This window comes from Lissotriton vulgaris, chromosome 12 (assembly GCF_964263255.1).
Source record: "Lissotriton vulgaris chromosome 12, aLisVul1.2, whole genome shotgun sequence".
In the NCBI taxonomy this organism is placed as follows: domain Eukaryota; kingdom Metazoa; phylum Chordata; class Amphibia; order Caudata; family Salamandridae; genus Lissotriton; species Lissotriton vulgaris.
The window spans coordinates 490,823,348-490,837,528 of NC_141700.1; the positions used below are offsets into that span (position 1 = coordinate 490,823,348).

At 43.6% G+C, this 14,181-nt stretch overlaps 1 protein-coding gene across 1 annotated transcript in view; it reads right to left on the reverse strand.

Moving 5' to 3' along the window:
* Nucleotides 1-412: 412 nt before the first annotated feature.
* Nucleotides 413-14,181, reverse strand: part of LOC147676826 (uncharacterized) — a 185,758-nt gene continuing 171,989 nt past the window's right edge. The window contains exon 3 of the mRNA XM_086945239.1: nt 413-6,977. Within this exon, the coding sequence (XP_086801365.1) occupies nt 5,392-6,977 (1,586 nt within the window). The 3' untranslated portion in view covers nt 413-5,391. The remainder of the gene's footprint in view (nt 6,978-14,181) is intronic.

Genomic DNA, 14,181 nt, shown 5'->3' on the forward strand with positions numbered 1-14,181 from the left:
GTTATTACATTACGGGGGAAGTCGCAGCAGCATTCAGTTAAGAAAGAGGTAAATAACGTGCAATAGCTGCAAAACCTAGACTGAGCACAAAGTACAAGACCAAAAATAAGAACTGTATTGTAGTGTACTAATATTTATATAACGCTTTCCATACTCTATGCAAGGCCCAAAACACTTTCTTTGTACTAATTGCTAATACATATATAGCAAGTGCGGCTCTTCCTTGACCAGTAGAACTGGGCATAAAGAGAACTACTCTATAGTTTCTCATCTATTTCCCTTTGCTTTGCATTTTATTTAAGTGAGTAATTCAGGAACCTACACGTTTTTAGGTTTTCAATTGCTTTTCTCCTATTTCCTCTAATTGTACTTGATTACATGCATGATTCAGGCACGCATAAATTTGTAGTTATTTTTTCTTCTTTCATTTTCCTGAACCTCTTGCAGTTTCAAACTATTTGATATGAAATGCCTTATTCCTAAACAGATTACCTGCAAGGCCTTTCATTCTCCAACCCTTTTCATAGTCTCCTCACTCAAATGGTGCACTTTAACTTGGATCGACGTTTCGTGTGTTAGCTCCTACCGGTGTTGCTTCCTCGAAGGGTTAAGCTAGCCATTGAGTGTTTCCAAAACGAGCCCAACTCACTACAGCTCTGTGGTCAAGCTGCGCTATCTGTAATGACAGAATGACCTACTCCTATTCAAACACTTTTATTTGGCAGCAAGCACTTTACTTGAGAGCCTAGTGGCACTAATTGTTTAAGCCATGCTCCTCTTTTTATCAGCACTACCACACAACACAAAGAAAACTGTCCAGAATTGCAGCAACACTGATTCAAGCTTACCTCACACTTAACAGGAACACTGTGACTAGCAGCTCACTCACAATGAGCAGGCACAGCTTGGGGAGCCCCCAACCCCAACTTAGAAAGTAGATGAGGTTTTTGCCTATTTTCTTTCTACCAACCTTTATACGTTTTTACTTTAGTAGTAAATTGTGTTCCTTCTTTCAGCATTGGGTTGCCCATTCCTTTTAGGTTTACTAGTTTCCGAGGTGTCTTTATTGTATGGAGGGTGTGATTGTTAGAGGTTACCCAGTGAGTTGAATTTCACACCGTTTCCTTCTAGTATATACCATCCGAGAAACGAGTAAGATGTGAGAACATGCACATATAAAAAATACATTGGGCAGCATTTCCACATAGACAACTAATGACACTGCATATGTGATGAAGACATGGAATATGTCTTCGAGGTATGTCACTCTTAAAACTAGAGATATTTTGTTCTATTTACAGTACGTTGTAGCACCTAATTTGTTTGTTTTTTAAAGCTGAAGTGTGTAGTATGCTGCAGAGCAAGGTACACAATATAATGTGGTTTTGAGAAGAAATACAGCACGTATGAGTTATTATGGGACACTATTCCTGTGTTAAATTAGTAGGTTTGGGACTGGGCTGAATAAAATATTTCTTCATACTTTTGCAAACTAAAACACAAGCCTAATAATGCTATCGTTTGTCTGCTTGTCATATATTGCTGGCGTTCCACATGACGCTGTAACTGCATTGGCTTTCAACAATAAAATTGAGTTGTTGAAAAAAAAAATCTAATCATGCAATTCTAGATCTGTTAAGATTGCTTCAGTAAATGTATACATAGGGAACACTCATTAAAATCATGTAAATCACGTTTCAGCAGAGGTACCTTATTTAGGCATGTTACCCCATTCATCCGTATTTCGCTATACTGTCGGTTTTTCTAGTCTTTGTCTAGGCAGACATTTTACCAGAAAGTTTGCTGCAAGGGCAATTTGGCAGCATGAGATGCACTTTTAGTCAATAATGCACGCCGTTGGTATCAAAGTCAATAAGAAAAGATGAGGGTGGCACGAAGTATACGGAAAAGGGGTCTACAACGAGAAGAGCTTTAACTTCTGTTGTGGTGAAGAAGTAGCTCCTAGCGGATCTAGTCTTTGAATCCGGCCAACAGGATATCCTTATGGTTTTTTTGTTGTCCGACAAAATTTGAATAAGCCCCTGAATCTGGTCACCTAAGTTACCTTTACATCACATGAAACATGTGCTGGGAAAGCAAGAAAAACAATGTTTTATCCTCTTCAAGTTGAAACTTTGATTTTTGGCATGAACACTAATTACATCTCTTCTAAAACTGGGGATGAAATATGGAATCGATTGCTTTATTGGCACTTCTGCAAGATTAAAGCCACAATGATGTGAATTTACCTCTTTGCACTGATTTCAGGGCAAGGGTAGGTAAAGCATATATTACCAGAGATTAACTCCTAGCAACCTCATCCAGAAAATCTGTCCTGAAACCTTTGGTAGATCAGAAAGTCACCACACTTGCCCCCATCATGTCCCTTTCCTACTTAATCAACCCAGCCCGAAGGATTACAAAGTTTCAGCTCATTCGGTTCTTTCCTTTGGCTTTCAAATGTTGTGAAGTCTCATCAAGAAAGCTTACGCAACGTGAACCCATAAAACTATAAGTACAGAAAAAGGATTGGGCAACAGTTCATCTCTTAGAGGGACAATTTATTTTATTCTCAGCTATAATTCTTTTTCCAACGAGTTTCTTATGTTAGAAGTTTGCATTTGTAAGAAGGATTTTTTTAATTAGATGTTTCCATCAATATCCCTACACAATGAAATAGTGTTATCTACGTTGTTTAATGGAAAATGTGCTGTTAAATAGAGGAACCCTCACAAGGCCGAAATTGCCATTTCTTAAATATTCCTCAAAACCTGAATGACTTAATGCTGTCTGGAAAATTGTCATCACATTAGACAGCCATTTTCAGAGATGGGTTAAAGGGACCTTCACAAGGGCTACGAATGAATGGCCTACATTCAGTAACCAATAAGTAGAAGAAGTGGCAGCTTACAAATGCTTCTAATTTTGTGAAAATCTATTTTATTTCTTAATAAGCGAACATTTGGATTTTAAAACTGCTTTTGTCTTAAAAGCCATCATTTGGCTCCTGTTATGTAGTTTTCATAGACGTTAATCACGTAATTGTTTACTGATGCTCAAACGTAAAGAAAGTTAGCACGTATATATTCTGACTTGGGGCCTGATTCCGATCTTGGTGGATGGGATACTCCGTCACAAATGTGAGGGATATCCTGTACGCTGTATTACAAGGTCTATAGGATATAATGGAATTGTAATACAGCAGACGGGATATCCGTCACATTTGTGACTGAGTATTCCATCCGTCAAGATCATAATCAGGGCCCTAGTATTTCAATAAATCTAAATCTTTGGTCATGTTGAAGAAAAAGACTGCCACAAAGTACATAAACAGTAAGAAAAACAAATAAAACACCTATAGTTAGCTGATAAAATGACAACAAAGCAAGAGGAAAATCCACGACAAGGAAGTGACCACTACAACAATACTTCTTAACTTTTGTCAAAACAATGGTTGTGATTTGCTTCTACACAGGAGTTTTATTTATTGCTCACGCTGATCCATCTTTCAGTGAGTGGCATCTATCATCCTAATTTTGTGTATTTAGCATGGGAACTCCCCCTCTATGATGTACAATAGGACAACTATGTGGCGTGATATAACCTATAAATATATTCTGAATTATTTAGCACAAATTGAGTTTTATTGGTACTTATCCCTTTCCTATTAGTATCGATCTAAAGAGGAATGGGAAAGTGAGACCTCTGTGACGAATGGCTTTACAGATTGCACAAATCCAGTTAAGTTTGTGAAAAAAAGATTCAGAAATCTCTGACCGGTTAAGTCTTGCGATCTCTTTTCAGTTTCCTGAATCCTGCTGAGTTTAATTGTACAAACGTGGCTACTTGGACCAGGATGTAAATTAATGCAGAAGTGTGTGCTTGCAGTTACTTTCTGCATCTGCATTTTGTTAAAGGCAAAGGTGCACTGGCCCTCTGACATCAGCAATGTGTTTCTGTGCCCAATGGCCTACCATTCAGACACTGAGACAGACCACTGGAGCTGTTCTAAAAAATTGCCTTATTAGAAGCCCCACGTAACCCATTTTCCTCACTCTTATATACTATATTTTCATTATTACCTTGTGCTTTAAGTCTTATTGAAGCTGTTCCAAGAACTACTTCATTAAACATCACCTTTCACGCTTGACTCTCTAGTTGCTAACATACTGCTCTGCACTTGGATTATTTTTGGTTTCCACCTTTCAGTAACATGGCAGAATTTATAAGATATGTATATTTTAATATCACAAGTGTTAGCTTACCTCAGTAACGCCACAGGAAACTTAACGATGTAACTTCTCAGTCACACAAAGTCTTGTGTTGACAAGAATAGCTTAAAGAATCTTAGTGAAGCTGAAAACCTACCTTTGGAAGCTGGCACGAGAGATCACAGATGGAATTAACAATATCATTGATTATACTGCATGGTTAATCTTTATGAGATCTGAACAATAACAAGCCACAAGCATTCAATGTTACCATGTTAAGTAGATGAAGGCTTGGAATCAAACCTTGAAGATGAAAACCCAGAAAAAGATGTACAGTTGATATGTAACATAGGGAATGAGAGGTGGTACCTGAAATTTGAGCCTTAGTGTTATAAACTCAGCTTGACCAATCTTGATTTCTCCTGAAGAGCTGAAAAATAACTGGACACATGCATTCAATGTGATGAAGTAAAATCATTTGAGAAGCAGGTTAACTTAAACTACAGAACGATTCACAGGACATGTTTCTGCATGCACAATTGTCTGTAAGCTGTGCCTATTCGAACACATTTCAAAACCTAATAATGCAGAAGGTATAGAATAACTGGGGTCAGTGCTTTCTTCCTGGTATTCAAATTGAGATAGTCTGGTCAATGGATAAGTTTGGTATGCCATTCCACTTGAGTATACTCTATGCAGGAAATTTCTCTACATGTTTTGTGCAAAGGTTTATTTTGAAGACTAGTTGTCAGTAATGAAAAAGTATGTTTGTGGTCTTCTCTGTTGCAAAGTTGATCTTTAACAGAGTTCAGAATACATACTGGTACTTCAAACTGGCTAAGCTCTGTCCTGATGATCACTTTTCTAACTGTCCTTCAGAAGCAAAGATCTAATATCCTGGACTTCCATTACGAAGAAGATCTGGAATGTTGTATGTGTGGAGTACTTTTTGATGTATACAGGTCTTCCCTATCTAGCATTCCATTAATTCATGAACGTTTTGACGTGCACTCCATTGTTTGCTCAGCAGCTTCTTTAGGATGGGTAGGTTTTGTATGATAAATAGGTAGATGATGATGATGGGTAAAATAGTAACAATTCAGGACAAGTATCAGGTGTCTCTTACATGAGTTCTTAACTACGTCTGAGGGTGAGTAATTGAAATGTTTTCCCACAATTACTACATTTTAATGATTTTTCTTCCATGTAACCTTAGATGATGTCCTGTTAGTGTTGTTGATCGGGTGAAACACTTCCCACATTCAAAGCACGAGAATGGCTTCTCACCTGTGTGTGTTCTCTGGTGCGTGATGAGATCAGGTGACCTGAGGAAACGTTTCCCGCAGTCTTTACAAACAAATGGCCTCTCGCCAGTGTGAGTTCGCTTGTGCATTTGCAGATTGATTTCTCGGCAAAAACTCTTTCCGCATTCACAGATGTACGGTTTCTCCCCAGTGTGCACTTGCTGGTGAATGATTAGTTTTGATAAATGACAGAAGCTTTTGTCACACAGGGAGCATTGAAATGCTCTCTCAACTCTGTGTACCTGTCGATGTGGAATTAAGGTTGATAACCGCCCAAAGCTTTTCCCGCATTCATTACATGTGTAAGGTTTTTCACCTGTGTGCACTCGCCGGTGCTCTGAAAGATCTGATGATCGACAAAAGGTTTTACCACATTCCTTGCATGAATAAGGTTTTTCTCCAGTGTGTGTGCGCATATGAATAACTAAACTTGACGATCGAGCAAAATCCTTCCCACAGACACTACATTTATATGGCTTATCTCCTGAATGCACACGCTGGTGAGAGACTAAATGCGAGGAATGCCTGAAACTCTTTCCACACTGTGTGCATGAATAAGGCTTCTCTCCAGTATGTATTCTACGATGAGTGCACAATGATGATGACCTATTGAATTTTCTCCCACAATAATTACATGTATATACTTTATCTCCTGTATGTGCTACTTGGTGTGTGTGCCGGTGTGAAGAACGTCTGAAACTTTTCCCGCATTCATTACATTTAAAGGGTTTCTCACCAGTGTGTATTCGCTTATGCGCTATGAGGAGGGCTGGTCTAATGAAACTCTTTCCACACTCACCACAGGAAAATGGCCTTTCTCCAGTGTGTGTTCGTTTGTGGTAAAGTAAATGTGAGGAATGACCAAATCGTTTTCCACATTCATTACATGAATATGGTTTCTCTCCAGTGTGCACTTGCATGTGCGAGTTCAAATGCGATGATACTTTGAAACTTTTGCCGCACACACCACAAACAAATGGTCTCTCTCCTGTGTGAATTCTTTGATGTCTGTAAAAGTTTGAGGACAGATTGAAACTTTTCCCACATTCATTACAACCATACATCTTTCCATGTTTGTCAACTACACGGTGAGTGATTATTTCCGAGGAAGGTATGATACACTCCTCAAAATCATCATGCAGTTTCTCAGAATAGTGGGTTCTTTCATGCTCAATAAGACTTGAGTTCTCATTAAAGCTTTTCCCATGTTCATTACATGAGTTTGCTTCAGTTTCCTGTGTCAACTGCGTTTCAACTGACTCTGGAGAATCAATAAAATCTGTTTCATACTGACTGAATGCATCAGAACCATATCTTACTGGGCTTTTTTTCACTCTTGGTGACTTTTTTATTGTTGTGCTGATTTCTCTGTGATCTGAATACTCTCCTTTATCATCCTTCAAAATTGTCTTTGAGACTTCCTTTAGCTTCTTGTTAGATGATTTTTTCAGCTGTCCAGTTTCTGTGGGATTGAAAAAGAACTCTCATATTAATTTACAAAGTTAATATTACAATCTGTACTTAATAATGTATCACATTAAGCTTTGTCCTGCATTCTGTTTTAGTGTAGCACATCACAACGTATTAGAGAGGAACTCTTCAAAGATACATTATTTACCAGTTACCTGATTAGCTCATATTTAAATACTTTAGTATATTACAACATTCTGCCTCATGTTAGGAGGGGCCAAAAGGAAGTTTGTTGAATTATGTAAGGTTTAACAACTGAGTTGGAGACTACCTGTTGATTTGTCACCAAGTGTTGGTTATTCACTCTAAAACCAGTTACAGAGTTGTAATATCCCAAGGAAATAAGCTTAGAGGCTGATAAACCCCATTCAGTGGCTAATAGATGATCTCTGTTAGAGTATTTTACACTACTAGAAGTGAATCGGGTTTCTATGTGACTGCAATACTCTTTCAAGAAACTGCAAGTAGCCATGTCATTTCATGTGGATGCACTGGGAAACACTAAAGTTATGGTCTGTCTGGAAGGATTCAGGAAGGTAATTCAGCAGGTTGTTACTCACTGTAAACTTCAAAGCATAACCTGTGGGTCTCTGATTAAAATCTAAATAGGGCAGACTGAGCCTTTCATCTAGAAGGGAGGTCCATACATTATCTAACCCAATTTGGATGATAACACCCTACATGCACTGTATACATATTTTATATCAATGTTCTATCTTAGGGTTCTCCAAAGTTGGTCCTGGAGGGAGAGATCCATGCCATATTTTTTGAGAACTACGTTTATCGAATCAGGAATATGCTAAAAATGTGGCATGGATCCGGCCCTCAGGACCAACTTTGGAGAACCCTGTTCTATCTCAATTATTGGTGCCACTTCATTGTACAAAAAATATCCAAACTCTTGTATTTATCTTTGGCACTGGAGAAAACAAAGCATTCTGAATTGAACTTTCCCTTAAGTGATCTCTCTGCTTAGTACAGAATCTGCCTACTTCTAAAAAATATGTTTGGGGAAGGGAGGTGGAGTTCTAGTGTGGCTGTATCCTTCAGGTCTGCTCCGGGTTCATGGAGAGAGCTCATTGATGGGCGCTGGAGAAAGAGAATAGTGTATTCACTTTTCTGGTGAGTCTAGTGGGATAAATGACTGCTTAAAGCTAGTAGGACAGTGGTGTGTTCATGCTGAGAGAGATGCACTGCAAGTAGGCTCAGCTGTAACAGTGATGCCAGGGAGAGAGTGGAAGTGTCTGGGAAAACCTTTGAGCCCCCGATTGAAAACTGATTTGGACTCTGGGAGGTGACTGTGGTAAGAGGAGTGGTCTACAGCAGCGCTGGGGCCCTAGCTATGACCTAATATAAGGTTGAGCTACCCTAGAGCCCATGCCATGCCTTCTTAGTACACAAAATACAAATAAGTCGAGGTGGTAAGCACCTGATGGTATTCTGTGATGATGTCGTTGAGTGATCTGTAGGGGGCTAATTTGGGGGCAATTGGTGTTGTAGAGCCTGCACGCTTCACACAGATAAAAAATTGTAAGGATCAACACACAAAACTGATTGAGGCATGAATGGCTTATTTAGAAAGAGATTTTGACACCATTAGAGGTCATACTACTAAAAGGGGGCAATAAGGTTTAGAAGGTGGCCAGTAAAAGCAAGGGAGCAATGATCCTATGGAGCCCAGGAAGGGAACTGAACATTTTCACCTATTGTCCTCCTTGAATGGGACGTGGAAATCTGGGATAGCAAGAAAAGGTTGCCACAGTCCTGTGTTGGTTTCCATTGGGTAAAACACTGAAATCTGAGAGCGAAATACTGAATTTTTAAAAATCCCCGTTTTGTCAGTTTTTTTGCTGTATTATTTAAGCACTGTACCCTGCTTTTAAAAATCATTGTGACTGCATACCTGCACCCGTTTTTCGCCACATTACTGTGTTTAGAGCTGAGCTTTTCTATCAGGGAAGGGCACCACACTGCCTGAACGGCAGACATCTTTGGTGAGGGCAAGGATCCAAAGCAAGGATTGGCTGCTCTAGTCGTCAGAAGGACGCTAGAACAGTATTTAAGACAGCCATGCTGACGCGCGGCGGGCTCGTCGGAGCGTCGCCGGAGTCGCGCCAGAGTCCAGCCCGTCTGCGCCCGTCCGCGCACGGACGGGCTCGGGGGCAGGGACCTCTGGACCAATGCGCTCCTACACCTCGGAAGCCCTACGTAATCTGGATAAGGGTGAGGCTTGCCTTGATAACAACACCCTGAAGATACTAAGAACACATGCTATCTACAAACCATTGAACATTATACATCAAGATGCATTCTCCACCCTGAAAATAGCATGTCTAAATACCAGATCACTCCACTGCCACCACGTCGAGGTCTATAACCTGTTGCAAAACAACGACACTGATATACTGACCTTAACAGAGACCTGGATGAGTGAGAGCTCAATGCCAGACATCCTGGCCGCCCTCCCCAGCGGCTATGATGCTTTTTGGCAAAACCGCCCAGGAAACACACGGGGAGGAGGGGTAGCTGTGATTTTCAAAAAGATGCTGTCAGTAGAAACCCTACTATCAGAGACAGTCGACCTGGCTGATCTGCTTGGGGTGAAAGTCACAGTAAACCGCTCATGCTGGGTGGTGTTAGCGGTCTATCGCCCTCCCAACGCAACCCCAACCTTCCAGGACTTATTCGCCCCCATCATATCTGACCTTTGTACTCGCTACTCGAAAATCTTAGTCACAGGAGACTTCAACTTGCACTGGGATAAACCTCACTGGGACGCTCCTATGCGCCATTTGGACACTTTGATGTCAGCGCTAAACTTTAAACAGATCGTGAATGTCCCCAAGCACACCAAAGGTCATACCCTTGACCTGGTATGGACTACAGACCCCTCACTTACGCTGAAAGAAGTTGCCCCATGTATCTGGTCTGATCACTACCTAATTTCCTGCGAGCTACGTATTAAGGGCCAAATAATCAAACCAACATTGGAGGCTAGGAAAACCCGCAAATGGGCAGAGGTCGATTTGAGGACCCTGACCGAGGTATTCCTGCCCAGAGATTGCCCCCCCCAACTTAGATCATAGTCTAGATCAGCAATACGCGGATTTAACGCGTTCCCTGACACTAGCTATTGATCAGATAGCGCCAATAAAAATGAAGGCGCTAAAAGGCCCGGGTAAGGATGCCCCTTGGTTCACGCCAGCACTGAGGGACCATAAAAAGAAACTTAGAGCCCTAGAAAGAAGCTGGAGGAAAACTAAACTGGACTCAGCCAGGAACCTCTACTGTGCCTCCTTGAACGCATACAAAAAACACATCATCCTTGCCAAAGCCGAGTACTACGAAGCCCGTCTAAGTAAGGCAGTCAACGTGCAGAAAGAGACTTTTAAGATCCTGTCGGAGTTGACCAAAAAAACAGACAGCGTTCAGTCTCCCATAAACTGCAATTGCTTTCAGGATTATTTCTTGGAGAAAGTAAGAACCATCATCCAGGACATAAAAAATGGGCCGCTTAATGGAATGGCTACACCTATAATCCCCCAAAATCAAACTGACTGTGCTATCACACTGTTTCCAGAGATTGACATCTTGAGCCCGCAGCAGTTGATGGCCAGAATCAAATCTGGATCTCCAGCGGACCCTTGTCCACCTAAAGTTTTTCAGGCAGCCCGTCCACTATTGGAGGAGCAAGTAATCCATCTCCTAAATAGATCCCTGGAATAAGGACAACTACCAGCAGCACTTAAGGAAGCGCGGGTAAGACCGCTGTTGAAAAAACCTGGCGCAGACCCCGCAATACTAAAAAACTATAGGCCGATCTCTCAGCTACCATTCCTCTCTAAAGTACTGGAGCAACATGTATTAAAATCTTTGTCCATGTACTTGGAGTCCCACTCCCTGCTTCACGAACGACAAGCAGGGTTCCGAGCACACCACAGCACCGAGTTGGTGATGCTCTCGGTGCTGGATGAATTGAGAGGCTTGGCTGACGGTAAAAAACCGAGCGCCCTGATTTTATTAGACCTTTCAGCGGCGTTCGATACCGTCGTCATGCGCTGCTACTGGAAAGGCTGAGTGACTTTGGCATCAAAGGCCGGGCTTTCGAGTGGTTGCAGTCCTTTCTGTCAGGAAGGACACAAAGAATACAACTCGGAGAAGAAATCTCCGCAGTGGGAGAAATAGAATGTGGGGTACCTCAGGGCTCGGCCCTATCCCCACTGCTGTTTAACCTATATCTGCAGCCTCTGATTGCCTCCCTGGCGAGTATGGGCTGCACAGTATATAACTACGCAGACGACACGCAGCTGCTGCTGAGTGTTGACAATACAAACACCGCCCAACTCCACACTCAGAATATCTTGAGACACACGGTCCAGTGGATGACAGGAAACCTCCTAAAAATCAATCCAGACAAGACTGAGGTCTTGGTTATTTCATCTACCACCTCACCATGGTGTGACCTCTACTGGCCCGCAGAGTTAGGTCCAGCCCCAAAACCCAGTTTGAACGTGAAGAGCCTGGGGATCAAACTGGATTGTGACCTCTCTATGGTCAGCCAAATCTCTTCAGTGGTGAGCAGCTGTACTAATATCATCCGACAGCTACGGAAACTAGTGCCTATCATTTCCCAATCTATGCTACGTTCCATCGTCGCAGCTACTGTGATTTCACGCATAGATGATGGAAATGCCCTCTACCTTGGCCTACCAAAAACCTTGATAAATAGGCTACAGGTGGTGATGAATGATGCCGCTCGTCTTATCTTCAGACAGCCAAGACACACTAAAGCATCCCCCCTGCTACAAAGCCTCCACTGGCTCCCTATTAAGGAGCGAGTGGAATTTAAAAATCTGTGCATCGCCCATAAAGCCATCTATGGCATGGCACCTGCTTACATCAAAGATCGCCAGATATGTTGGAGCAGGCGCTCACGGAACATCCCTGCCCCCTCTCGGGGGATCTAGAAAGAGATACTGAGGCCCTGCAGTTATGGCTGACTGAGAGGTTAGATGATCTTGCACCAAGGGTGACCCCTCGGTCCTCGGTGATACGGCAGTCGGCACCGTGGTTTACGGAGGCGCTACGTCTGGCTCGCAGTCAATGCAAGGTTGCTGAACGGGCCTGGCGCCTCAAATATGATGGGGAGGCCAAACTCGTCTATAGATCGGCGGTGAAGGCCTATCATCGTGACATTTTGGGTGCCAAGCGGGAATATCTTGCCAGGAGGATTGAGACGGCGGCGAACTCCTGTAAGGAGATCTTCACGATTGTGAAGGAGTTCACGGCCCCTTCCTCCTATTCTCCCCCGCCTGTCTCTTCGGATGCGTGGGCATGTGATCTTGCCACTTTTTTCACCGACAAGATTAAGGCTATTCAGGCCTCCTTCTCGGAGAGCGCTGTGGAGGGTTGCTGTGGCCCCGGGGCAGGACTTGGAACATCGTCCCTGCCCACGGCAGTACTGGCTGACTTTCCACCTGTCTCCAGTGATATGTCCCGGGCCCTGCTGGCCAGTCTCAAATCTGGTTCCCCGCTTGACCCCTGCCCTGCCAAATTCTTGGCCGGGATGGCGGCAGTGGTTAATCCCCTGGTCAACCCTATCCTCAATGCCTCCTTGCGAGAGGGGAGCGTCCCTCGCTCCTGGAAAAGGGCGATGGTGATCCCCCTCCTGAAAAAGCCTGGTCTTGATGCCGAGGTTTTGGCCAATTATAGGCCAATTTCACTGTTCCCGGCCCTGGCTAAGATCACCGAGAAACATGTTCATGGTGTCTTGTCGAGCTTTTTAGAATCTAACAACTTGCTCCATCCGTCCCAATCCGGGTTCCGTCCGAATTTTAGTACGGAAACGGCGTTGGTGGAGGTCTCTGAGATCATCAGGGAGACCTTGGATGTGGGTGGCAAGGCCATGCTAGTCATGTTGGACCTGTCGGCGGCCTTCGACACCGTCCCTCATGAGGCGCTTCTCGCTAGGCTTCTTGACATCGGCCTTAGGGGGACGGTGTTCAGATGGTTTTCATCTTTTCTGGAGGGCCGCCGCCAGACGGTCTGGGTTTCCCAGAGCTCCGCCGAGATGCCGCCATTGGGAGTTGGGGTTCCACAGGGATCTGTGTTGAGCCCGACATTGTTCAACATCTTTATGTCCCCCTTGGCGGCAGCGGTGGAGGCTTACGGAGCCCAGATCGTGTCCTATGCCGACGACACGCAACTCCTTTTCACATGTGCTAAAGACCAGCCATTTGATGGGGAGAGAATTCGGGACTGTCTGGATATGGTCTTTGGCTGGTTCCAGCGGAACAGTCTAAAGGCCAACTCCAGTAAGTCGGAGGTATTATTCTTCGGCTGTGTCACCGATCCCGAGTGGCGGCAGTGGTGGCCGGCCGCCATGTGTCCTCCGGCACAATCATCCTTGGTGGCCAAAAATCTTGGCGTTAAGCTTGACAATAAGCTCTCTCTCAGATCTCATGTTCTTGGCCTGGTTGGCACCTGTTTCGGCATTCTGAAAATGCTCCGCAAGTTTCTTCCACTACTTTCTGCGGAGCATAGACGGATTACGGTGCAGGCGCTTATCGGATCCAGGCTAGACTATGCCAATGCTCTTTTCCTGGGTCTTCCAGAGTACTTGGTCCAGCGTCTGCAGGTGACACAGAACTCGGCAGCGCGCGCAATCTTTGGTCTGCATAGACGCGCACGGGCATCTGGCCTTCTGCGGACGCTGCATTGGCTCCCGATCCGTAAGCGGATTATGTTCAAATCTTTGACGCTGGTGCATAAAGCTCTGTTTGGCTCAGGCGCAGGATATCTTCAGAAGAGATTGGCTTTCTATCGCCCTGCTCGCTCACTGCGCTCGGAATCCCTTTTCACGGCTGTGGTTCCTCGCGTGAGGAAGGCCCGGATTGGGGGGCGCTCCTTTAGCCTCAAGGCCTCCCAGCTGTGGAACTCGCTTCCACTGGAACTTCGCAGCACTCCCACCCTGCTTCAATTCAGAAGGAATCTGAAGACTTGGCTTTTTAACCTTTCTGTTTAGGTGGATTTTCTTCTCTGTTCTCCCCTGGGCTTTTGTTTTTCTTGTTATGTTGTTATACACTGTAGCTTCATGTGGAAAGCGCCGGGACACTCTTTTAGAGTAGCCGAGCGCTATATAAACATATTTTAACATAACATAACATAACAATGTATAGCCCAAAGAGAGCTCTTAG